Source organism: Bos grunniens, chromosome 27, assembly GCF_055505025.1.
Source record: "Bos grunniens cultivar Pamir isolate PY7600 chromosome 27, Bosgru_T2T1.0, whole genome shotgun sequence".
Classification (NCBI taxonomy): domain Eukaryota; kingdom Metazoa; phylum Chordata; class Mammalia; order Artiodactyla; family Bovidae; genus Bos; species Bos grunniens.
In genome coordinates this window covers 38,122,405-38,149,859 of record NC_141191.1, presented here as the reverse complement: position 1 = coordinate 38,149,859, position 27,455 = coordinate 38,122,405, and the positions used below count along the sequence as shown (strand labels likewise).

General features: G+C 44.9%; 2 protein-coding genes across 4 annotated transcripts in view; both read right to left on the bottom strand.

The window, feature by feature from the left end:
• The window catches only part of GPAT4 (glycerol-3-phosphate acyltransferase 4), a 30,840-nt gene extending 27,559 nt beyond the window's left edge, over positions 1-3,281 (bottom strand). For all 3 annotated transcript variants that reach the window (XM_086379613.1, XM_086379612.1, XM_086379615.1), the window contains exon 1: positions 3,222-3,281. The gene's annotated coding sequence lies outside the window, so the exon portion shown is untranslated. The remainder of the gene's footprint in view (positions 1-3,221) is intronic.
• Positions 3,282-12,816: 9,535 nt separating this feature from the next.
• On the bottom strand, positions 12,817-15,505 carry LOC147343819 (uncharacterized). Its single transcript, XM_086380428.1, has 5 exons — positions 15,467-15,505; positions 15,262-15,306; positions 14,980-15,003; positions 14,695-14,784; positions 12,817-14,475 (listed from the first exon to the last, which is right to left on the bottom strand). The coding sequence occupies exons 1-5, from the start codon at positions 15,503-15,505 to the stop codon at positions 13,849-13,851; spliced, it is 825 nt and encodes a 274-aa protein (XP_086236554.1). The 3' UTR covers positions 12,817-13,848.
• Between the last annotated feature and the right edge of the window lie 11,950 nt (positions 15,506-27,455).

Here is a 27,455-nt window from a genome sequence, read left to right as displayed (position 1 = left end):
GTCGTGTCCGACTCTGTGCGACCCCAGAGACGACAGCCCACCAGGTTCCCCCGTCCCTGGGATTCTCCAGGCAAGAACACTGCAGTGGGCTGCCATTTCCTTCTCCAATGCATGAAAGTGAAAAGTCAAAGTGAAGACGCTCAGTCGTGTCCGACTCTTAGCGACCCCGTGGACCGCAGCCTACCAGGCTCCTCCATCCATGGGATTTTCCAGGCAAGAATACTGGAATGGGGTGCCATTGCCTTAGTGCCCCAACAGAGAAGGCCAGCCTCCAAATGGCTGGTGGCGTGTGCATGTCCGTGTTTTATAGGAAAGAGCGCCTTAAAGGACTTATGAGGAACCCCAAGAACTGATAATGCTCCTCCTAACTAAAATCCATTCCTCATGCTACAGTAAGCGTTATTATACAGGGCACTGATGACACTTGCTTAGGTGCCCATCCCGCCATGAGCCTAATGATACAGGAAGACGTAAATGGCCTGCTATGATGAGGTTCTGTTTTACCTAAAGAAACAAATCTGCAGTACAGCTCAAGCTCGACCAGGCCCATATTCTCCAGCACACACGACCTTTGCCCCTCAAAAAAAAAAAAAACAATTCCCCCCCAACCACCCCATGTCTTCAGGAGTAATGATTTACCAAGATACCCAGATGCTGTTCACTGGAGCCACATTTCCATAAGCTAGATGTGCATGACAATTACTGTATTTAGGTCACAAACTCACAGAAGAAAAGTCCATCCTGAAAGTAAATTTATAAACAATTATGTCATATCATACAAACTGAACTTATAAGCAAACTCAGAGAAGTCTACATACAAGAATTCACAGCATCCCTCAGGCAGCATTTAAGGGTAAAAAAAACCTAAGGCCCAGGTAACTGAATTTACCTGTCTTATTTGAGACGAAGAAACTTTATTGGATAAAGTACGATAGAAAATGCAGATTATGGTTTAAAAGAAAAAAGTTTAACCTATAACAAACATAGTGCTGGATTCTTATCTGCTCATGTCAAGGAAGGATGTTTTATGGGAGGGCGCTATTGTTTTCGATGCTACGAAGAGCATAACATCAAGTAAGGTAGTTGCTGAGTCGTGTCCAACTCTTTGTGATCCCATGGACTGTAGCCCATGAGGCACCTCTGTCCTTGGGAATCTCCAGGCAAGAATAGTGGAGTGGGTTGCCATGCCCTTCTCCAGATCTTCCCAACCCAGGGATCGAACCCGGGTCTCCTGTGTTCCAGGCAGATTCTTTCCTGTCTGAACCACCAGGGAAGCCAAGGGTAAACCCCCCTAAAAATCCTTCCAGTTTCTCTTCGTCACGCTTCATTAAATAGCTATGAGTGTAATCGAAATCTTCAAGTTTGTTCTCGTTCTCAGTCTGGAATTCCACTTTTAAGGTCAGCATCTTCCCATGTTTCCTCAAAGCTATGATGAGAACTCCTCAGTTTGTCCCAAGTCTAGCTTAAGAAATAATTTACGGCCTGTCCCAAAGTTTCGTTATTCCAGATTTTGGCAGAAAGGATCGTATTTGCCCACCCTAGCCCTTCATCAGAAGAGTTTTCAATCACAGCCCTTTCACACTTTTCTCTTTTCCAGAGAAAACACCCAAAGGCAAGCAGCAGGGTACAGGAGGAAGACTAGATGCGGCTTTGCTGCTACTGCTGCTGCTAAGTCGCTTCAGTCGTGTCCGACTCTGTGCGACCCCATAGACGGCCTCCTCCCAGGCTCCCCCGTCCCTGGGATTCTCTAGGCAAGAACACTGGAGTGGGCTGCCATTTCCTCCTCCAATGCATGACAGTGAAAAGTGAAAGTGAAGTCTCTCAGTCGTGTCCGACTCTTAGCGACCCCATGGACTGCAGCCTACCAGGCTCCTCCGCCCATGGGATTTTCCAGGCAAGAGTACTGGAGTGGGGTTCCATTGCCTTCTCCGGAGATGCAGCCTTGGGAGATGTCTTTTCCAGCCTCAGTTCAACCTCTCACACTCCCTGCAGCTCGGGACAAGTCATTGAATCTCTCTGGGCCTTGAGGGCTCATCAGAAATGAAAGTTAAGACAAGATGCTCTGGAGCTCTCATCCCCACCTTTTGTTTTAACCTGTCCTCCAGGTGCTTAATTATTTTAGATGTCTTTTCCGATCCTTCTCCAATGCCATTAAGTGCTTCTGAGTTGAAGGCCTTGTAATGGTAGGCTCAGTCCAAATGCAAAGTCATAAAGTAAGATTTTTATTCTGACTCTCAAGCTACTTTTGACATCAAGGATTTATCCTAGAGATATGGGGGTGGAGTGAGGGGGATGAGACAAGCTCAATCACAGGTGAGCTCGTGAGTTTGGATGAGGCATACATGCTGGTTCACTGCTCTACCTCCTTCTCTGTCTGAAATTCTACATAATACAAGATTGAAAAAAAAAAAAACCGTTGTGAAAATGAGAAAAGAATATCGAACTGGCATTAACACAGGGCTCTTTTTCTACAATCTTTGGTCTAAGGATAACTGCTTTTCATGCCATTTCTCTTGGTTTGAGGTAGAATCTACATGACAAGGAACTAAGGAGAGGTACTCGAACTTCAACCAAAATTAAGGGAAATGAACCAGAAAGGGAAATCCTCAACGGACCCGTATAAAGTTATTCCTGAGCAGGTCCACACGGCACAGAGACCTTCCCTGGGCGGTGAGGCACTAGGGTCCGGTACGGGGCTGTCTTCCACATAAGTGTGGTGTTTCATACGGTGTACATTTTCCCTAACTTTTCAACGGCAAAAGTTAAAAGCCCTCGGCGCCACGGTAAGCCAGCAAATACACTAATTCCTCTGGTAAGAGGATGCTTCGCGGGGCGTGAAATCAAAACGGAAAGGCAAGGATTTCGAGGCTTGAGAAATCCCCAAGAAAAGCAAAATGCGGCTCCTTTGGGTATCAAGAGCGGAAAATCGACATCCCGGGGCCGCCTCAGCCGTTACGGCGAAGGCGCTTCCCCGCGACCTCACACACGCCGGAGGCGCGAGGGCGCAGGCCCGGCCCCGGACGGAGGGCGCGGCGGGGACGGGCGGGCCGCTCCACCGCCCGGAACCCCCCACCCCGGCAGCGGTAGTGATGCCTCCCGAAGCCGGGGCGGCGCAGGGAGACGGCGGTCCCCGGACCAGGCCCTCGCGGGCACCCGCCCAAACCCCCAGCCCCGCTAGAGGTTCATGACCTTCAGGAAACGGCCGGCAGCGTACGACTCACCCAGCGCGAGGCTCCGGGCGCCAAATCCCTCCGCGGGCCGTCCGTCCCGCCCTCGCCGCCGCCGCCGCCAGCCCCAGGCGTGCGTAAGAACGTGCGCGCGCCCGCCCTTTGTCTACGCCGCCTTGACGTGACCCTCGCGTCCCAGCCCCACCCCCGCCCGCCGCCGTCTAACCTCACGCCCCGCACCCACGCGCCGGCGCGCGCCCGGCAGAGCTGGGCGTGGCCCCGGAGGGCGGGGCGATAGGGGGCTGGGCGCCGGGAGAGGAGCAGACGGGGCGCCGAGTGGTGGGCCCGGGAGGCGGGGAGGCGGGGCCCAGAGGTGGGCAGGGCTGAGGAGGCGGGGCTCCGAGGGGCGGGGCGCGGGGAGATGACTGACAGGGAGCCTAGTGTGGGGCCGGGGAGGTGGAGCCCAGAAGTGGGCGGGGCTTCTAGGGGCGGGGCGCGGAGAGACGGGCAGACTGGGCGACGAGTGGTGGGCTGAGGAGGCGGAGCCGAGGGGGTGGGCGGGGATGAGGAGGCGGGGCTCCGAGGGGCGGGGTGCGAGGAGACCGGCAGACGAGGCGCCAAGTGGTGGGCCGGGGAGGCGGGGAGGCGGGGAGGCGGGGAGGCGGGGAGGCGGGGAGGCGGGGAGCCAAGGGACGGTGCGGGAGGCGGAGAGGCGGGCTGCCGCGTCGCTAGTTCCATGTGGGCGCGCTCAGGAGCTGCGGAGCTGCCAGCTGGCGGGCGAAGACCTCTGACCCCACCGGGCTAGCTGCTGCAGAGACCAGCATTGAGCGCCCTGGGCGCTCCTGGAGCGTGCCTCCCAGAGACTCCTGCTGTAATAAGAGGAAAATGAAAAAGTGAAAGTGAACTCGCTCAGTCGTGTCCGACTCTTTGCCACCCCGTGGACTGTAGCACAGCAGGCTCCTCCAACCATGGGATTCTCCAGGCAACAAAACTGGAGTGGGTTGCCATTTCCTAAAGAGGGGTCTCCACGCTTCTGCGCTGTGCCAGGACCTGAATACTGGCTGCTTCGCCCTAGGAACACTCGTTGTAGGTTCTGAAGAGAGTGAAATGAGCCCTGATTAGCTAAAAGAGGCTTGAGTCACCAAACGGCCTTGTCATCTTGGGGCCGTCGTGAGTATACAGTGAGATACAGATCGCTTGCGGTCGGCACGCTCAAGAAATGCTAGCTGACATCACCACCACCACCACCATCATCAGAGTCTCCTTTGCCAGCTAGCAAAAAGCCAAGGAGTTCAAGGGTTGGTGTAGGCATTTCCGAGTCCCCTCAAAGGTGCAACTTTTCAATGTCTACCTCAACTTGGAACCAACATCTCTGCTAAAGTCTGGTTACTGCCTGCTGGAGTTTCCACGTGTTTTTCTCACCATGTCTTCAAACTTCAAACGCCTGACCCGAGCTTATATCATCTGTCTTAAAGTTGATCCTCCTTTTTAAAAAAATCAGCCCTTTCCTTCTTAAAAGGTCAAGCCCTCTCTCCTAGTTTATTCTGCACACTGCTGTCAGATTGCCAATCCACGCTAAATGATCTGACAGTGGGTCTTGAGGGTAACGTCCACATTCTTAGACCTCAAAATCGACGTACAAGAATGATGGCTCTGCTCCCAGACACTGGGCTGCTCCTCCTTATGCTAAATGCTACCATACCTGTGGGACTTTTCCCGAATTCACTAACTTAATCATTTATCCATTCGTTTAACAAACTTTGGTCCCAATGGTGCAAAGCTGAATAATGCATGGCTATGTCTAATCTTCAACTAGATTAAGTTCCGTAAAAGAAGAAACTGGTCATCATCAGTGTCAGGGATCAGGCTTTAAAGTGGCCACCACAATCATAACTGCTTTTTGGGTTCTTACATCTGCTCTCCTTTCTTGACCCAGGATCAGTCAAAACGTAGAAGTCGTCCATTCACCTGCTTTGCTCATATGTATTCATGTTTAAATTTCTTAACAATTCTTACCATACTCTGCAGTTCTTTGTGCATAGTAATTCTGAAATTTAAAAATATTTTACACATACTAGAGAATGAACACAAATGCCGTTGACTGATTCTTTGCCCAACCATATAGTAGACTCAGTTGTTGGTTATCAACACACACACGTGAGAATAGGCACACACGTTCCCTGGGGCTGTCTCTAAACCTCTTGAGTTCAGGAAGGTAATCAAACTTCATTCCAAAGAGGAAGCCAATAAGAACTGGGTCAATATAACTCCCTTAGGCTTCAAAGTTTTGTTTGCAAAGGCGGATAATCCGGGCACATCTCTGTCGTGGTAATTTCTAGGCAGGAGGAATACAAATGGGAGGAAGAACATGAACAAGGAATGCTTGAAAAAATTAGACACAAAGTAGGTTTACCTACAGAGGACGCCTGTTGCCGAAAGCATATATCCAACAGCAAACCCCTTGTCACTGTGAATTTATACTTTTAGATTATTATTAAAGGTATTTTTGCATTCTAGAATGAGCATACTCTTGTACCACAAAAACTACATGAGTAATTTTAAAAACCTGATGAAGGATAGTCCTTTAAGAGTTGGGGATCACAGGGTTCAGGGGCTCAGTGAGAAGTTTAATAACCTCCCACACCATCCTAACTTTGAGTTCATTTCCCAAAATGAGCCTCTACAATCACTGCATTTGCTGTGTGTGTGACACACGGTCCTATGAACTGGGAAGATACTTCTTTCAAAAGATACTCTTTCTCCAGTACAAACATCCTGCAAGTGTGCTGTGTACCTTCTCTCCTATCCAAGTCACCTGCTGTGTGTGCAAAGCCTTTGACATTTGTTGAGAGGCGAATCCTCAACTAGAAACATTGATTTCCAACTCTCAAGAGGAAATGTCAAATTAAGCAAAAGTTGGGTTCTTTTAAAAAAATGTATTGTGGTGAAATACACATAAAATTGACCATCCTAACCACTTCTAAGTATGCAGTTCGGTAGTGTTAAGTATATTCACATTGTTGGGCAATTAACCTCCAGAAATTTATCATCTTGAAAAAAGAAAACTATATCCATTAAACAAAGCCCCCTATTCCCCCTGTCCCCAGCTGTAGGCAACCACCATTCTACTCTCTGTTTCTATGAGTTTGATACTCAAACCTCACACTCATACCTCATGTAAATGAAGTCATAAGATTCATATCTTTTTGTGACTGGCGTATTTCACTTAGCATAATGTCCTCCAGTTTCATCCAGAATTTCCTTCCTTTTTATGGCTAAATAATATTTCATTATAGGTATAGACCACATTTTCTTCACCCAGTCATCCACTGGTGGGCGTTTGAGTTGCTTCCACCTTTTGGATACTGTGAATAATGCTGGTATGATATGAATGTACAAATATATGAGATCCTGCTTTTAATTCTCTTATTTATACACCCCTAAATGGAGTTGCTGTATTGTTTGTACTGTTTAGTTCTATTTTTAATATTGAGGGGAACCACCATTTGAGATGTTATTCTTCAATACATGAGTCTGGAGTTGGGAGGAAAAATCCAAGCTTGTGATGTAAATTTGAGACTCATCAGAATATGGATGATATAGATTTTGGATGAGAGTAATAGAAGAACATTCGGACTTCGGTAGGACTTTGCCGGTAAGAGCAAAATGAAGACAAGTTTTTCAGTTTGTATTTGTGGTCCTCAGTATGAAAATACGTGAACTCAATTTTGCCAATTCACAGCAGGATGATCTGGCTTTGGGTTATGATTTTTGTAGTAATCAAACCTACAGGAGTCTCTGATAACAAGATAAGGCTCATTCATTAATTTAGCTGGATAACTGAAAATGCTAAATTAACTAATAGAATTAGGATAATAGTAGAATTGGGCTAAGAGAATCCACAGGTCAGTTCATACTCTTAGTGGCAGGAAATCTATTTGGGAAACTAAACCAACATCAATAGGTTGTTTGTTGACTATAAAGTTCAAGAAAAGAAAAATGGAATGTGTGACTCTAAAGGCTCTAGCAATTGGATACACCCGCCCTCAAAGTCTACTTGTACAGCATTCTACCTGCCACGTGGCTGAGAAAACCCTGGCTGAGCAGAGCATCGTCTTGGATGAGTATGGGAAACTACTTTTCTTCATCCAGCTCTCTGTTTTCTAACATTCACACCCACCTGTCATTACCACCTCCTTTAAGTTGCCTTTCTGAGAGTCTCAAGAAAAGAAAAAAGAAAAGGAGAGCTTCAGTTGGTTTAATAATAACTCAAAAAGTAGCTTTAGTTTAGTAAGCTAACTAAAATGCAATTTCTGGCTAACATCTGGTCACCCTTTAGAGACCCATGTTAGCGGTCAACTCCAACAGGACATGTTCTCTTATTTTTCTGTAGTGTCCTTGACACTCTTAGTCCAGGAATTGAATCCGCATCCTTGACAGTGAAACTGGGGAGTCCTAACCATGGACCAGCAAGGAATTCCCTATTCATTTTTTTTATTATCTCTTTATATGTCTGGCTTCCTTCGCTGGGCTGTGAATTTTTAAAATTCATTTTTCCATTCCTAACAGTGAATATAAAGTCTGGCACATAGCAGTTGCTCAAAAATCAATGTTTGTTAAATGAGTGAAAACTACACAGTGTAACTACCAGAAACTTGACAAATTATTTATGCAGTTAATGAAATCATGAAATGAGCTAGTACTGAATGCATGAAATTTGGTAGACAATACATACTCTGTATAGGGAAAAATAGTAAAAGGGGTGTATAACAGGAAAAACACCAGAGCTCAGTGAATGGACACATTACCCAGACAGAAAGAGCATTATAAATTAGGCCAGTTTATCTTAGCCTTGATTCTTCAAAGGTCAAAAGAGTCCTGGGCCACTTTCTTTCTTTCTTTCTTTTTTTTTTTTTTTAAGATTATCACTAGAAAAACTTTATAGGATTACAGTTGTGACACATAGTACATATATATTTCCAAAATTAATAATTTTAATAGGAAAAGGGGGCAATAAACAACAGCTGTGCTATTTACAAGCTAATGTAGCCCAAAGTGGGGTTTGGCTGCTCACTGCTCAAAAGTCAAAAAAGAGGCCAGGCTGGTGGAAGGGGAAAGTTGTTTTATTTTGGATGCTGGCAACTGGTGGTGGAGGGGAACGTGAGGAGTGGCAGACTCCTAGCCAAAATCTGGCTCCCTGCCCCCAACCAGAGGGCAGGAGCTTTTATAAGCTGAGGGAGTGGGCTACTCGTAGAAACAGCACAGTCAGCTCTGACTGTCATCTTGAAATTGGTCACTGATGGTCTGACCAGGGTCATCTTGATTGTTGTAAGCCCAGTTAATCTTCAGTTCCAGGTCAGTTTGTTTCCATTTCTTGAGGTCAGTTCTTGGAACTGTGGCAGCTTATGTCATGGCTATAGTCTGGTCATCATGTAGTTAACTTCTTCCACCCAGTGGGGGTTTCAGTATCTACAAGACAGCTCACACGATATGGCTCAGAATATAGCCCTTGAGCAGAATGAAAGGTCTTTAACTATGCTTATTGACTAAGCTATCATTATTATTTAGTCTTGTTGAGTTGCTTTGTTTCTGCATTTTCTCACTTCCCTGATTAAACTTATTCTCTGGCTAAATTTTTCCATAGACAAAAGGCAGGTGGAGGATGTGGCAGGATAGGGGGCAGGGGGCGGCAAGGACCAGAGGGTACTGCTCCATTTCAATAAAACTTGACAAAAATATCAAATATAAATTCAAAGCTCAATATAGGCTTGTGAAACTCAAAAACAATGATGAGTAGCATCTTTCGTCAATCCTGTTAGCCACGGCTGTGGTTGGATGCATAACGACACTGGAGATAGTACCAAAAGTCTAGATTCCAGACCCCAGTAATTGTGAGACCTGACCCACAAGATCTTCCAGACTTCCCCTCCCCAGTGGTGGGTTTTAACATGAGCTGCATTTTTTCAGAGGCTCCTTGATGAGATTTCAGAAGTCCAGTTTCATTACAAATAGATTACAACACTTGCTCCTTGGAAAAAAGTTGTGACCAACCTAGACAGCATATTAAAAAGTGGAGACATTACTTTGCTGGCAAAGATCTGTTTAGTCAAAGCTATGGTAGTAGCTTTTTCAGTAGTCATGCATGGATGTAAGAGTTGGACTATAAAGAAAGCTGAGCGCAGAAGAAGTGACGTTTTTGAACTGTGATATTGGAGAAGACTGTTAAGAGTCTTTTGGACTGCAAGGAAATCCAACCAGTCCATCCTAAAGGAGGTGAGTCCTGAATATTCGTTGGAAGGACTGATGCTGAAGCTAAAACTCCAATACTTTGGCCACCTGATGCGAAGAGTTGACTCATTGGAAAAGACCCTGATGCAGGGAAAGATTGAAGGTGGGAGGAGAAGAGGACGACAGAGGATGAGATGGTTGGATGGCATCACTGACTCAATTGCTGTGAGTTTATGCAAGCTTCGGGAGTTGGTGAAGGACAGGGAAGCCTGGCATGCTGCAGTCCATGGGGTCGCAAAGAGTCAGACACGACTGAGCGACCGAACTGAACTGAACTGAACTGAATATTACAGCACATTGTAGGGGTAAGCCACCATTATAGCTGGCTACTCATTTTTCCTTTTGACACTGATGAGATAAAGATTCACATTTTAAGGCAAGGCAAGACAAATTTAAATTGAAAAATGGAAATAAAAATAAAACATAAAATAGAAGATAAACATAAAATAAACATAACACATACATAAACAAAAAGTTTAAACATAAAAAACCTATAAACTTTGTCCTTTTGGGCCGCCTCTGTTCCCTCCCGTGTGCATTGGGCATCTGCATCACGAATTAACCGGACCTCTCCAATTGCAGAAATACCTGCTCAACCCAGAAGATCCATTTTTCTTCTTCCAGCTCCAGCCAGAAGATAACATGCCTTAGATGATAACATTCCTTTCTCAATCTTGTAAGGGAACACGATGACCCACCACTCACCTTGCCCCTACAGACATCTTTGGTGAGCTTTATGTCCAAGGCCAAGAGATCACATCCCTTAAAGATAGAAATTGGTGGAGAACAGACTTGTCGGACGACCTGGGGAGACACTGGTCACACCTCATGGACATTCTTAGTTTAAATACCTACTTATGACCTTATTAATGCCACTAGTGATATTACTTGTATTCTGCTAATTTTACAAGACTTGTTTCTTGCAAATGTGTGACTGAGTTTCAAATAAAATTGATGATGATTAGGTGACTTAAAATGATTGATCAAATACATGTGTGTGGGCTAAGGTCATGTCCGACTCTTTGCAACCCTACGGCTGTAGCCCACCAGGCTCCTCTGTCCATGGGATTCTCCAGGCATGGGCAACCCAACTGGAGTGGGTTGCCATGCCCTCCTCCAGGGGATCCTTGTGACGCTGGAATTGAACCCACATCTCTTGGATCTCCTGCATTAGCAGGTGAATTCTTCACCACTAGTGCCACCTGGGAAGCCCTTGATCAAATATATAGTTCTATAAATTAATGATTAGACTATATTATAACTCTAGGTAAAGGAGGAAACAGCAAGAGGAAAACGTTTCTGGACCACAAGAGACTAGCAAGCCTAGCAATCCAGAGGCTTTGAGCTTCTATTAACAGGGCCAAATGCAGTGATAGCCCATTGAGAGGCCTTTCAACAAAATCCTTGTCTTACCTGGGAATGAACATTCCAAGTGCTGTGGGACAAACTAGTCACAAAATGCTTCCCAAACCTTGATCAAAATTAAGACTGAAAGGGAAGGGATTATAAAATAAAGAATATTGCCCACCTCCAGTGCAACAAGAATCAAGTCACTAGCCACCGCAGCTGCTCACCTACAGGACATCTCGAAAGGAATTCTGGGCAAAGATCAGGATGAGACACTTTGGGCTCTGGGAAAACTGGCAGAACTGGTCCTCAGATAGTCAGATATTTTCAAGGAGAAAATTTTATGAATCCGTTTTCTTGCATCTTCCCATAGTTAGAGAAGCACTAAAACCACTAAGAAAGATGTCTGTTCTTTGAGAACAGCAGTAACCTTCTACCAAGATGAGTGCTTGAAAACCGCTTGCCAAAATCACCTGTATACAGACTTCTTCCTTTGCCTCTACAAAAGAGCCCTTAGAGCCTTCTAAAAGGCTATCTCCTGGGTTATAATCCTCAGGTTGGTGCGAATAAAATTTTCCATTTTTTTTCTTAGATTGATTATTGATTAATAGTCAACTGCCTATTTTTCATGGACAACTCTTACTAACTTTAATTTCAAAAAGTGCCCCCCGCCCCACAACACATTCTATCGGGACCACTTACCTTATTCCTGATTACTTAATGGAGTCAGGACTAGAGGTAGGATATAGAGACTGGGGGAGAAAGCAATGGCACCCCACTCCAGTACTCTTGCCTGGAAAATCCCATGGGCGGAGGAGCCTGGTAGGCTGCAGTCTATGGGGTCGCTGAGAGTCAGACTTGACTGAGCGACTTCACTTTCACTTTTCACTTTCATGCATTGGAGAAGGAAATGGCAACCCACTCCAGTGTTCTTGCCTGGAGAATCCCAGGGACGGGGGAGCCTGGTGGGCTGCTGTCTCTGGGATCGCACAGAGTCGGACATGACTGAAGCAACTTAGCAGCAGCAGCAGCAGCAGCATAGAGACTGGGAGGAATCTGGCGTGGTTACAGTAGCCTCCCTTTTTGGATGAGGAAGCCACAGCTGTGTTTAAACTATCTCTGGAAGCCTGTGTGTTTTGCTGGCTCTGTCTTTACGCTGTTAACCACCTGGTTATTTTACAGAGTTGGCTGGGGCAGGCCCTTTAGGGAGAAAAACAAATAGAGAACATGCTTCTTGCTCAATCACTATGATTGCATTTATATAGCCTGCCTCCGGCACAGACAATTGTAACCCAAGAAGTCAAGGATCAGAAGAGCTAAAGGTTTTTTTTAGACACATTTATTTAAAATTTGTCATCCATGAACAATAATCTGAGAGAATGAACAACCTCTGAAAAGAGGGTAAAGTCTTCCAAAGACTAAAAGATCTCAGACCATTGTAAACTGAAGCTAGAAGAATACTTGGCACACACTAAAAATTCATGTATTATACCAATGCACACATTCTGAGCATGTCAGGGGTGGCCAGTCTGGGGGCCAGCAGTGTACACGGCAGCCTTTCCAGATCTGAGGGAGGTATTGACTAAGATAAAAACCACCATGTGAGAGCCATGAGTTTCAGTTTGATTGAAGAACTTACTGAGGACTGTAGCTGGGGAGACAGCCTCTCAGATAGCTCTGAAGAACTGCTCTGAAGAGATCAGGTCAGTATATATGTGATTTTGGCAAAGGGATACATGCATTCAAGCATATGTCTCAGTAGAAGGTCGCTGCTGGTCACGAGGAGCGTGTATTTCAGTTAATGATTTTAGAGCTTTTCTAAGTAGAGGAAGATGCAAGAATCCAGGTTCGTAGAAAATTTCTCCTGCAATATTTCTAACTTTCTGAGGGCTCATCTGGCCTGTTTTCCTGGAGCACTGAGTACCTCATCCTGATTTTTGCCCTGAATTCCTTTCAGGGTGTGTTGTAGATCAGCTACTGTAGTGGCTAATGACTTGATTCTTGTAGAATCGGATGGTGGGCAGCATTCTTTATTTATGACAGTTTAGTGGACAGTTTCAATACAGGGTGGTAAATACAACAGGGAAAGTGTGGGTATCCACAGAAGCAAAGGTCAGCCTTCTGGCCTCAGTAAATTATAGTTTTAAAAAGGTGCATGCTTAGTTGCTCGGTCGTATCCAACCCCATGTACCCAGCCAGGCTCCTCTGTCCATGGGATTCTCCAGGCAAGAATACCAGAGTGAGTTGCCATTTCCTCCTCCAGGGGATTTTCCCCACCCAGGAATGGAACCCCCCTCTCCTGCATCTCAGGTGTAAACATTAATTTTTTTAAGTGTGCCTATTTTAAGGTAGACAGACTTGTCGCAAACTCTTATCTGCTGAAGAGGAGAAAGGTCAATCGTTTACAGCTTGAAAATGCGTCACAAACATTTCTTTTGGCAAAAGTTGAAGAAGCAAGGGACTTCCCTGGCCATCCAGTGGTTAAGACTCTGCACTTCCAGGGTAGGGAGTGATGAGGTTCCATCGCTGGTCTGGGGAACTAAGATCCCACAGGCCGCAGGGCTGGTCAAAAGAAAAAGCTTAAGAAACTACCAGAAAATGAGCCTTTTCCAAAGGGAGAGGGAAGTAAAAGAGCCCATTTCTGCGCTCAGTTCCTCCTCCCGTCCCCATCTCGGCCTACCCACCGGCACCTTGCTTACAGACACTCTCTTCCAGGCCTTTGAAATAATTATAACAAAGCTTTGTTTACATTTGGCTTCTCTGCAGAGGGTGAAGGGGGCCGGGCGCCACTGGCAGCCTCTTTCTTTGAGAGATAAGAATGCAGGGCATTCAAGGCTTGCTGAGGGGCTAGGAGTTGTGTTCCTCTCATCTCCCCACAGTGATGCTGGAAGAGTCCGAGACGGGCTCCAGGGGAAATCGGAAAGGCGAGCACACCCTGAGCCAGGGATTCTCGCTTGACGCAGAGAAAGTAACCCGCGAGGGCTCCTATATGTGCGCCCTCGAAGGGTTCAGTTTCATTCTGATGGGCAGGGCGGTGAACTGGGAGTCAGGCACTAACTCTGACCTTGATCACCATCCGCTGAAAGCGGCTGAGCACACTATAAGAGAAGCACAACTGGATGGTTCCCCCAGCTCGGGGGACCTCGCGGCAACCCCGCGCCGAGGGCGAAGCTGCCGCCGGTTCTTTCAGGACCGAGCGCGTGAGTGGCGGCGCTTCAAGGACTGAGCCCCAGGCACCCAGAGCGACGCGCACAGGCGGCACCTTCTGAAAACCTAGCCCTCGAGCCCGCACGGCGCCTCGCTGGAAGCCCCCGGCCACGGGGGGTCTGCAGACGCCTCGGGGGACCCCGGAGTCCTGCGTGGGGCCGGGAGGCCCGGAACCGAGGGTCTTGGCTTTGGCGAGCTGGGCGGTGCGGGGCGCGCTCCCCTGGACCCACCGCAGAAGGTCTTCTCTGAGTCTGCGCCCACAGCATCTCCAAAGCTGTGCACGGACGTCAGCGAGAGCCCCTTGGTGTCTGCGAACACCACCCGCTTCCTGGGCCTCCGGGCTTCGGTAGATGGTGCCGGACAGGAGCGGAAGGCCGGCCGGGGCCGCGGATCCCCGTGGCCGATCCGCGGGGGTGCGCGCCGGCCGAGGCAGAGGTGCATGGGGCGGCGCGCGGGCGACCGGGACCTTTGAAAAGAGGGGGGAAAGGCCTTCTGATGACAGGGCCGAAGGGCCAGCCTTTCCCGGCTGCGGCCCGCCGCCCCCGACCCCTCGTCCCACCACCGTCCTTCTCCCCCGCTGGGTTCCCGGCCCACCGCGTCGGATGAAACTGGACACGGAGAGGGTCGGTCAGAGCCGGGCAGAGCGCGGCAGGCCCAGCGAGCTGTCACGTTCAGGAGCGCTTACCCCGCCTCGGGACCGGGCGGCAGCGGTGGCAGAGATGTCGCTCCTCCGGTCTGAGACCAGGTGCCCCCTGCAGCAACTATTTATATGATCCTGACCCCCAGAGAATCAGCTGTACTGAGGCCACTGCGGAGGCAGCCTATCAGAAAAGTCTTTCGTGTCAAACGTTGGGGGAAATGGAAAAGGATGTAACAAGGAGCAAGCGTGACTCAGACACTGTGCCCAGGCGATGGCACTGCGTCTCTGACTTGGCAGGTTCAGGGTCACCTGTGGGAAGGCGAGTATTACCGGTAACGGGATGAGCCCTTTGGGCTGTAAACAGATGGGCTTTCAGGAATGGGAGGCTTGCCCAGGGCTCACGGCACTCTCCGCCCCTTCTGTGGCTGAGCCAGCCTCGCCCCCCTTTTCCTTAGACTTCCTCAAGCTGCCCGCTTTCTGGCTGCTTTTCTCCACCACGGTTTCCTCCCAATCACACTTCTGTTACTGACTTCTCTCCCCGTGTTGGATTCTCTGTTGACCTACTACCTTGTACTTGTGTGTGTGTGTGTGTGTCTTTCAAGGAGGCCATACCTGGACCCGTACTGAGAGCTGGCAGAGAGACCTGGGCAAAGATCTCTGGTTCAGGCACTTGTGGCCAGAGTTACAGGGTCGTGGGATACAAAGTAGATTGATAAGGCATCCCACCTGTGTACCTGGATGGTACTCCAGGACTCTGAGCCTCTGTTGGACAGGCTCAGATTGTGTCAAGTGGTGGAGAGACCCCCCTGAAGCTTACCCCTTTAGCTTTAATGTACCCCAAGTCCTCAACACTCATACTTTCCTGGAAATCTAGTTTGTAGGCTGATGATTTGGAAGGGATGGGATTTGATTTTGTGCCCCTCTGCCATAAGGGTGGTGTCATCTGCATATCTGAGGTTATTGATATTTCTCCCTGTAATCTTGATTCCAGCTTGTGCTTCATCCAGCCAGGCATTTCGCATAATGTACTCTGCATATAAGTTAAATAAGCAGGGTGACAATATACAGCCTTGACATACTCCTTTCCCAATTTGGAACCAGTCTGTTGTTCCATGTCCAGTTCTAACTGTTGCTTCTTGACCTGCATACAGATTTCTCAGGAGGCAGATCAGGTGGTCTGGTATTCCCATCTCTTTCAGAATTTTCCAGAGTCTGTTGTGATCCACACAGTCAAAGGCTTTGGCATAGTCAATAAAGCAGAAGTAGATGTTTTGCTGGAACTCTCTTGCTTTTTTGATGATCCAGCGGATGTTGGCAATTTGACCTATGGTTCCTCTGCCTTTTCTAAAACCAGCTTGAACATCTGGGAGTTCACAGTTCATGTACTGTTGAAGCCTGGCTTGGAGGGTTTTGATCATTACTTTTCTAGCGTGTGAGGTGAGTGTAATTGTGCGGTAGTTTGAGCATTCTTTGGCATTGCCTTTCTTTGGGATTGAAATGAAAACTGACCTTTTCCAGTCCTGTGGCCACTGCTGAGTTTTCCAAATTTGCTGGCATATTGAGTGCAGCACTTTCACAACATCATCTTTTAGGATTTGAAATAGCTCAACTGGAATTCCATCACCTCCATTAGCTTTGTTGGTAGTGATGCTTCTGAAGGCCCACTTGGCTTCACATTCCAGGATGTCTGGCTCTAGGTGAGTGATCACACCATCGTGATTATCTGGGTCACGGGAAGATCTTTTTCGTATAGTTCTTCTGTGTATTCTTGCCACCTCTTCTTAATATCTTCTGCTTCTGTTAGGTCCTTACCATTTCTGTCCTTTAGTGAGCCCATCTTTGCGTGAAATGTTCCCTTGGTTTCTCTAATTTTCTTGAAGTGATCTCTAGTCTTTCCCTTTCTGTTGTTTTCCTCTATTTCTTTGCATTGATCACTGAGGAAGGCTTTCATATTTCTCCTTGCTATTCTTTGGAACTTTGCATTCAAATGGGTACATCTTTCCTTTTTTCCTTTGTGAGCTTCTTGATGAAAGTGAAAGAGGAGAGTGAAAAAGTTGGCTTAAAACTCAACATTCAAAAAACTAAGATCATGGCATCCGGTCCCATCACTTCATAGCAAATAGATGGGGAAACAATAGAAACAGTGATATACTTTATTTTGGGGGGCTCCAAAATCACTGCAGATGGTGACTGCAGCCATGAAATTAAAAGATGCTTGCTCCTTGGAAGAAAAGCTATGACGAACCTAGACAGCATAATAAAAAGCAGAGACATTACTTTGCTAACAAAGGTCTGTCTAGCCAAAGCTATGTCTTTTCCAGTAGTCATGTATGGATGTGAGAGTTGGACTATAAAGAAAGCTGAGCACTGAAGAATTGATGATTTTGAACTGTGGTGTTGCAGAAGACTCAAGAATCCCTTGGACTGCAAGGAGATCCAATCAGTCAATCCTAAAGGAAATCAGTCCTGAATACTCATTGGATGGACTGATGAAACTGAAACTCCAAAACTTTGGCCACCTGATGGGAAGAACTGACTCACTAGAAAAGACCCTGATGCTGGGAAAGATTGAAGGCAGGAGGAGAAGGGGACGACAGAGGATGAGATGGTTGGATGGTATCATCAACTCAATGGACATGAGTTTGAGTAAGCTCCGGGAGTTGGTGATGGACAGGGAAGCCTGGCATGCTGCAGCCATGGGGTCACAAAGAGTCGGATACAACTGAGCGACTGAACTTAACTGTGCCCCTCTGACCATCTTGTTGTGGCTTCTTTGTCCTTGGAAGTTGGATATCATTTTTGGTAGGTTCCAGTGACTGAACAATAACAACAAAGTGTTTTTTGGGTTTTTTTTTTTTTTGTCGATGGTTGTTCAGCAGTGAGTTATGATTTTTGTGTTTTCCTAAGAAGAGGTGAGCTCCCGTCCTTCTACTCCACTATCTTGTCTCTTTCCGGGTTCTTACCTTGGGCATCCTTCTCAGTCTCCTTTCAGACCCAGTACACTGTCCCTACCCCTTAAGCTTTAATGTACCCCGAGTCCTCAGCCCTCACATTTTCCACTTTATACCTTCCTGCCCCACCCCACCCCAACTTTCTACCTTTTCCTTGGGTGTGTTCATCTGATTTTGACAATATTCAATTGCTTTCCTATGCTAACTCCCAAGTCTGTGCCTTCAGCCTGGAACTTTATCTTGTGCTCCAGACTCCTAGATAATGATTCACTCTTTGATCTGGGTGGTGGTAACTCAGGTATGTCCCTTGTATAACTTTCTGTATATGTGTTTTATTTCAATCAATCATAAGTTTGTTTGTTTTTTAAAGGAAGGAGGTTGTTAATTATAAAATTGTTTGGAGATTTTATTCTTACAAAACAGCCTCAAAGTATATATAGGCAATGTGCATTTTTTACTTACTATATAGTGGACATCTTTTCATATTAGTATAGACGTAGCTCATTTTTCACCCTAGTATGTGGGATTCCATCATCTCAGTCTACTGTACTCTGCTACAGACATTTAAGTGGTTCTCAATGTTTTTGGCTAATGAAATAGTCCAACCAACAGTCTTGTATACGTAAATTTGTGTACACGTGTGAGAATTTCTTCATGACAGATAGAATGAAGACTGTTAGTTCAAAGGTACATTTAAAAAATTCTGTAAGTATGGTCAAATTGCCTCCAGAAAGGCTGTGTAAATTTATAATTCCACCAATAACCTTGAATTGCCTTTTTCCTGTACCCTCACCATCACTAAAAATGATCAAACTTTCAATACTTGCCAATATGATAGGTGGAAACTATCTCATGATTGTTTTGATTAAACAAAAATAGTAGTAGTATTTTTTCATGATTTATTGGCCATTTCCTTTTCAATCAAATGCATATTCCAATCTCTGGCCAATTTTTCTAGTAAACCATTTGTATATTTTTAGATTAAGTGATAGTAGCTCTTAGGTTAATAAATGATATTGGCAGAGTGGGCTAGCTAGCTGGAGGAAAATAAAGGTAGAATTCTACTTCACACCAAAAATAACGGAAGAATTTAAGAAACTATAAATTGTAAGAAAGAATTATAGGAGAATATTTGAATAGTTTTGGGGTGTGAGAAACTTTGTATGGCAAATGACACCATAAAAAAATCAACAGAACAAAAGACTAGTAAAATGTATTCGGAAATATTTGACCAACCAAGGTTATATTACCACTTCCTGAGTCAGGTTCGATCCTTTGTATTTTCTTAGAAAATCAGCTATTTCCTCTCAACTTTAAACTTAAATTTAATGATATGAGTTAGGCATAATGTTTTATTAATTTTTTTAAAAAGTTCCTTGTTATCTGCAGTCCTTTATTTTCATTATTATTATTATTTTTTTTTTTTTTGTTACACTGGGTCCTCCTTGCTTCTAGCAGGCAATGAGCAGGGCTTGCTCTGGTTGCGGGGGCTATTCTCTAGTCGCGATGCACAGATTTCTTATTGCTGTGACTTCTCTTGTTGCAGAGCAGGTGCTCGGGTAGTTGTGGCATGTGGGCTTAATAGTTGTGGGGGATGGGCCCAGCTGCCCTGTGGCATATGGAATCCTTCCAGACCAGGGATCAAACTCTTCCTTCCTGCATTGGCAGGAGGATTCTTAACCACCAGACCACCAGGGAAGTTCTCTGCAGTCCTTTTATTATTCCTAATATACTTTACTTGTGTTTTCTATTTTTTTTCATGATCAGATGAGGTTTTCTTAAATTTTATAGGCAGTGATTTTCTTTTGTCTAGTTCATGATTTTTTGTTTTCATTTTATGATTTTCCCCTTTTCTTTTTCTACTTTGTTTCTACTTTCTTCAGTGGAATACTTTATTTATTTTCCATCTTTTACGTTTTCCAAGAAATGCATTTGGGTGTACATTTTTCACAGAAAAACCAGGACATTTTTATGTGCAGTACTCTCATGGCCATTTAATTTTAAATAGGCTCTAATTTCCACTTCAGTTTTCTCTTTGACACATGAATTGTTTTGAAGAGTGTAATTAAAATTTCTAAGGGATTATATTGGGGTGAGGATGCACTTTTCATGTTGCTTTTGTGTCTTGGGTCATCCTTCATCCTTTCTTCCTTATGAGACAAATATTTATGGATCCCTACTGTGTGCTAAACAATGTGTTTGCTGCTCCAGTACAAAGGTGAACAGAACCGGCAAGGTTGCTGATCACCTTGGGGTTTAATTTCTAGCATGCAAAAACCTGGAATTTATTAAAATTTTCTTTGTTGGCTAGTATGTGAACAAATTTTCTTTAAAAAGCAAGTGTTTTCTCAGTTTGTTCAAATAAGGTTCCTCCACTTGATCTTCAGATTCTGAGAAAAGAGAGTTCAAGTCTCCTGTGATGATTGTATTTTTGTCAAATTCAAATATTCTCCCAGAGTTTAGGCTTCATATTTTTGTAACAGTATCTTATTTGGTGCGTGAAGCACTAATATATCTTCTCAGTGATTTCATCTCATATCAGTCGATGATAAACCTCTTTATCCTAACTAGTATTTTTTGCCTGCAGTCTATGTTAACAATGCTATTGGGACTTCTATTTTGCTTTGTCAGTATCAGTCTGTTACAGCTTTGTTTATTTCTCTATTATCCACTTTTCCACTATGTTAAATGTTGAGTTATTTGGGGGAACAGAAAGCAGTTGGACTGTGCTTTTCTAGATTTGACCTCTTTTTATCTTGCCCTTTCAGAAAGCTCTGTTTTCGGTTGACCTATATTGTGTAAATTTGTTTTTCTCTGTTTATATTGGCTGATGCCAAGTATCTACCTCAGCATGATCCTGGCACTGCTATCAGAGCTCAATTAGATTGCAAGAGCAGTTTCACAGGCAATTATCTAGACCTCTTTTATCAGGATTTCGTGCATTTATCCTGCATGCCTTAGACCTCTTGAATCTGTTCAACACAGAAATATACCTGCACACACACGAATATCCCAAAGTCTTAAAGATTCTAAAAATCCTTCACCCACAAAGAGACCCTGACTTGGAGGGAGATATTCAACCAGAGTGAGAACTGGAAAAGAGCTCCTACACACTAAGTGACCTCACTATTCAACACAGGTTTTCCACGGGGCAGCTGGGAAGCATAGCCTGTGTGTGAGCTGCCTGAAGAGCAGGAGGCCAGAGCATAAACCCAGTGGACAAGCAGCATGGGATCAATCGGGAAAAGACAACTGAACTTCTGAGTCCGAAGGGCTGGGTTCCAGTCTTGGCCAAACCTCCTCCTGATGATTATGGAAAAGCCATGATATATCTTCCGATGGGACAGTGACACCTGTGACAATGTACAGGAAGAAGGCAGGGCTTCCCTTGTGGCTCAGAGGTTACAAATCCGCCTGCCAACCCAGGAGACATGGATTCAACCCCTGGTCCAAGAAGATCCCACGTGTCTCAGAGCAACTAAGCCTGTGTGCCGCAACTGTTGAGCCTGTGCTCCAGAGCCTGGGAGCCTCAACTACTGAGCCCGTGTGTCCCAACTACCGAAGCCACGCACTCTAGAGCCCATGCTCCGAAACAAGAGAAGCCAGCACAATGAGAAGTCTGTGCACGGCAACGAAGAGTAGCCCCCACTTGCCACAACTAGAGAAAAGTCAGAGCAGCGACAAAGACCCAGCACAGCCAAAAATAAATAAATAAAATAAAACTTTTAAAAAGAAAGCAATAATTGATTAACCATTTCTATGTGCAAAATATTTTGGAATTCTCAAAACCCCTTCCGTACTTCATCTTACTTTTTCCTTACAACAACCTTGTTATGGTGTTATTTTGTTATCCCTATTTTACAGATAAGGAAGTCATTTCTCCAATATTCCTGAGTTAATAAAAGTGCGTATGTAGGGCTTGAGCTTAGTTTTCTAACTGCAAATTCCATGCTAATGCTTCTAGCTTGATGGCCCATCCAGGTGGTATGGATTTGATTATATTGCTAGTGCATACCTCCTACCATCTTGTGATTTCTTCTGTACACCTTTGGATGTAGAATATCTTTTTTTTTTTTTTTTGTAGATTCCAGACTTTTCTTTTTAATTGATGGTTGTTCAGCAGTTAATTGTAGTTTTGGTGTGCTCGTGAGAAGATGTGAGTTCAGGGTCCTCCTACCTTGCCATCTTGCCTCCAACTCTCTGCCCAGGATCATTTTTGACATCCAAAAGGCACCTTCAGATGTAAGGAATTATATTGATTTTCTGAAAGAGGTATGTATGGGACACGAAACCTGCAGAGGACTGTTGGGCTGCAGGCAGATGGAAAACTGGAAGGCAACTCATATTTTCTGGTCTGGTCTTTTGTAAGTGTTAGGTGAACAAATATTTATACCTTTCAGGGCAGAAAAACATCTATTCATTGGCATCTCCAAGACCATAGCTTCTGTGACCTTCTGGACCACTCCAGTTAACTTGATGAGAAAAGGCCATTTCTTCAGGACACAATATAGGTCTCGTTCCTCTTCATAAAAGACCTAGGTTGGGCTTATGTTACTCTCCTGACTCTGGTCTATATATGTTCCAAGCATGCTACCTCATGCTTTAGAAAAGCAGTTTGATTTTTACCAGACTCCATTGTTTTCCTCCTAGGGTCATAATATTAGAAAATTTTCGTCTTTTAACATTCATTTAAAAAAAACAAACAAACTTGCTTAATTCCTTCCTTCTCTTTTCAGTTTGTTTCCTAACCATTTCCTCCTGAATTTTTATCCCACAAAACTAATTTGCCCCTTAAAAACCAGGATCAAATTGGGTCATCAGATCTAGTTTATGCCTTGAATTACAACATGCAAACTGATATCTTGTCATTGATCATCATGTCCAGATCCCCAGAGGTTCTGGTTCATTCACTAAATGGAGCAGCTTCTAAGCCACCATGCTTGGCTCTGAGTCACAAGCAGTGAGGCCCTTCCTGGGTGAGAGGGGACAGTCTTATGCCTTTCTTAGAGGCCCCCAGGGATGGACATTTCATGAATCCCTTCTTTGCTGTCTTAAGCTTGGGGCAGTAAAGCAAAATACCACGGACTGGGCGACTTAAACAACATTTACTTCCCATAGTTCTAGAGGCTGGAAGACTTGGATCAGGGTGCCAATGTGGATGGGTTCTGATGAGAGCCCTCTTCCTGACTTGTACATTGCTGCCTCCTTGCTATGTCCTTACATGGTGGAGAGAAGTATGGCTTTGGTCTCTTCCTCTTCTTGTAATAGCACTAATCCCATCATAGGCGCTCCATCCTCATGACCTCAGCTATACCTAATTACCTCCCCAAAGACCCCATCTCCAGGGGACTTCCCTGGTGGTCCAGTGGTTAAGAATCTGCTTTGCAATGCAGGAGACTTCAGATCTGACCCATGGTCAAGGAACTAAGATCCCACATACCACAGAGCAACTAAGCCCACACACCACAACTAGAGAGTCTGTGGGCTGCCACGAAGGATTTCACGTGCCATAACCAAGACCTGACACAGCTAAATAAATAAACAAATATTTTTACAAAAAGGCTCCATCTCCAAATACCAAGGAGCTTCCACACATGAATTTTGCTGGTGGGGTGAGGGAGACACAAACCTTTGGTCCATAATAGTCTCCAGTTTATACTTTTAATCTTTGTAATTCAGAGACTTCTTCATGTTCAGAGAACATTTCTTTTAAAATATAATTTTATTATTGTCTGGTCCTTTTAAAGAATGAACTACTATTTAGCATTACTCTAAAAATTATTTATTTTAGGGATATATATATATATATATATATACCTCGTGTGTGTGTTCATTATTTAAGCTAAACAATTCCTTTCCTTATTATGGACTGTTTTCTATGCATTTGGTCATTTTACTCAATCATTTAACTCTAACATAGAAAGGGAAGCATATGCACAAATATTTTCTTGGTGTTATTATTTTAGGTTGGTGGGATTTTAGGTAATTTTCATTTTCTTCTCTCAGCTTTTCTTTTCAAACTATTTACCAGACATACATATTTTAGTAATTTAAATAACTAAACTTAAAAACTAAAAGCTATTCAGATGATTTTATCATTTTGATACTGATTTTATCAGTATGATTTTAGGACTGAAACAAATGTACAGACTAATGGGAAAGGACAGGCAAGCAAGAAACACACACACAGTTGGAATCTGACAGTCTTAGAAGTCAGAGGGAAACACACATATGCGCACACCTCTCAAAGTAGTGTTGGAATCTGTGGACCTTGCTGGTCATTGGAAGCCAGCTGCCGTTTTCAGTTGTAGGAGCCAGCAAATCTCATTTTTCCTAAAGCTAATTCAGGGTGACTTTTATCACTTACAGCCAGAATCCCTATTCTCTACCCTTGTCTCATGGTTAGCTCATCCATCCCAGAACGTCAGCCTCACCTGAGTGCTGATGAATTCCATATCCCACTCCAGACCAGCTCTCTTTCCTGAATACATCCCAGACACTTAGGCTCCTACAGCATCTTCCCCTTTCATATCCCATGAAATCATCAAGCTCATGATGTTCACGGCATCATCACTTTCTTTACTCATTTCCACCTTACAAATCTGTTCAATGTTATCCATCCTGTATCAATGAACAGCATTGTTTTCACAGTTACCCAGATCAGATGGGTAGCTAGCCTTTTTTTTCCACTCTAGTTCCGCCCACTTCCAATCTAAGTGCTCATCCTCCTGCCTTAGACTTGCTCTTTGCTAATGTTCTTTTTCAAATCTCCAACATTACTCTCTATTCCTTCTAGATCCTCCCTGGAAGGTTTGCATTCATCTTGTTTTATCCTCATGAGGATGGTTGGCTTCCAGTCTATTAATTCCACCATCTGGAGGCTGTGAATCTGTTACCTGTTTCCTCTATTGGTTTCATCCTCACATGCCCAGTTATCTCTCTGCTACATACTGTATTTGACAGATTATGCATAGGGACTTCCCTGGTGGTCCAGTGGCTAAGACTTCATGCTTCCAATAGAAGGGGCCTGGGTTCAGTCCCTGGTCAGGGAACAGATAAGAGTTTGTAGGCTATAATGAAAGATCCTGCATGCCGCATGTAAGACCTAACACAGCCAAATAAATCCATAAATATTTCTAAATAAAAATCATGCATAGAAATCAGCTTCCCTGGTGGCAGAGTGGTAAAGAATCTGCCTGCCAATGCAGGAGATACAGGTTTGATCCCTGGATCAGGAATATCCCAGGAGAAGGAAATGGCAACCCACTCCAGTATTCTTGCCAGGAAAATCCCATGGACAAAGGGCTCTGGCAGGCTAGAACTCACACAACTGCAAAGAGTCGGACATGATTTAGTGACACACACATGCATAGAAATTATTTAAGGCCTAGAATGTTCTCTTTCCTCAGAGACTATTTTAGTGCAGTCAGGTGCCTGGATTGCTTTAACCTAATTTACAATTTTGAAATTTTCAGGACCATCTACTGGATTCCAAGGTGCTAAGGTCTCTGTGTCAGGGGCTGGTGTCCTAATTCACCTGTGCTTCTAGAGCCTGATTCTGAGCCCAGGGTGGTTAACCAGAACTCTCAGCCTTCACAGGCCCAATTATTTCCCCCTGGTTCCACCAGGCCAGGGCTGCTTAACCTTTTCTATCCCCTTGGCAATTTGATGAAACTGTGGACACCTTCTCAAAACAATATTTTTAAAAACCTGAAATATGTAGAGAACAAAATATAAAAAAAGAAATCAAAGGGGGAAAAATGAAAATATATGACATTACAAAGGAATCCCACTACATTGAATAGACTTATTAAAACATTTAAAAAACCTTTTGATAGTCATACATGGATTTCTTTATTAAAGCATTAAACAGCAAATTCAAGCAGTGGGTCTAAAAGTGACTGCAATTTAGAAATAGTGATGAATGTAAATGACATTGTGAGATACAGCTATAAATATAGTGTGAAAATAGCTGATTTCTGTTGGTGACAAAATTGCAGGAATACAAACGTTCGTGAGGCTTGTGGCCCAGACTCACAGTAGAAGGAAAATCCAAGTCTCATTTAGAGGTGAGTGAAAAGAAAGTCGAAATTTTCTTCTTAACCAGGTTCATGGACCCCTGAGCCACCTGCTCATGAACCCCAGGTTTAGGGTCACTGCCTCTGCTGTCAGAAGCACTGCTGGGTCATGGCTACCATGTTGCCTTGTTAACACTGGACTCACCCGTCCTGACCTGTTTCCACCCCGGATCTTGTGCAACAATTCCTCACTAGCTCATTGGCCATTTGATGTCTGTAGACAAATGCTTTCTCTATTTTGTCTGATCTGTAAATTGTCTTCAGCATGAGAGGTGACCCCAGAGATGCTGGCCCATCACCACGTGTCTCCACCTTTACAGGCTGCCGGGTCCTTATTCTCCTCACCTGGATGGCCAGCATGGCCACTGGCTTCTAACCCTATAGTCTGCCCGCCATTCTCTGCAGTCCCCAGGGGGATTTTTCTAAATGCAGATCAGATTTCTAAAAATGTAAATCTGACCATATCAGTTCTTAAGGTCTTTCAAAGGCTTCCAGATGTTTCAGTGCAAAAATTCAGATTTTTTTGAGCACAGTAAACCAGACCCCTGTAAGATTCCTATGTCATGTAAATCTTACAAGTCTCCTAGGAGACCCTGTAAGACGGGCACTCTCATCCTATTCTCTTGCCAAGCCCCACTCCTTGGGGGCCCAGAATGATCTGTGTGCTTAGAGGCTCCTGTGCCTCTAACACATGGCATTTCCACCCGAAACAGCCATTACCTCTTCCCCACTTGGCCTGGCTAACTCCTTGAGTGTTTCAAGTCCTGGCTCAGGCATCACCCACTTCTGGGAAACTTTTGCTATTTCTTCATCTTTGGAGGTCTTCTTATGCTCTTTCTTAACACTCCTTGCCCGTTCTTACGTTTGTAAAAGCGTGTCATCTGTGATTTGCGCTCTGGTTGGTCTGTCTCACTAGACCATAGGCTGTTTCAGGTCATGGGGCGTCCTTGCTCTGAACGCACAAGGGCACAAGTGGGTTACACACCCCAGTGTCTGGCCCTGTGGGTTCATGGACCAACTGAATGCAGTTACACTTGGCAACTACTTATATGGGTTGCCTCACTGATCTGACCTATCCCCTCTTTCTAGAGTTCTAAAGAGGCAGGACTCTACAACTCTTGTCTTTATTACCACTTTTCTTCCTGCGCCTCACTTAAGAATTTGTGTTCTGTGAAATGGCTCATTCTCATACGGTATTGTTTTTGTTTTTTTTTTAAACGGCTGTGCATTGCTGAGAGAGCTTTTCTCTAGAAAACGGGCTACTCTCTAGTTGCGGTGCACAGGCTCTCATTGCGGTGGCTTCTCTTATTGTGGAGAATGGGCTCTAGGGCACACAGGCTTCAGTAGCCACGGCACGTGGGCTCAGCAGGTTCGGCTCCTCAGCTCCGGAGCACAGGCTCAGTAGTTGTGGCACATGGGCTTAGTCGCTCTGCGGCAGTGGGATCGTCCCAGATCAAGGATCAAACCCGAGTCTCCTGCATTGGCAGGTGGCTTCTTTACCACTGAGCCACCAGGGAAACCCCCTCACGTAGGTATTTTGAAAATTAGGAACTTGAGGTTGCTCATATATGCCCAAATGACTATGCTGTGCTTATTTATTCTTTACTTAATTCTCCCTGGGGTCGTTTTTTAAATTAAGACAAAATTAAATAGAAAAGCTGGAGGTATGAAAAGGAGATCAGTATTTAGGGAAAGATCCAGGCCAAGGTCACAGGAAGCTGAGATAAGACAGTGAAACAGGAATTGCCTCTGAGCCCCGTGTTAGGAAGGCTGAAAG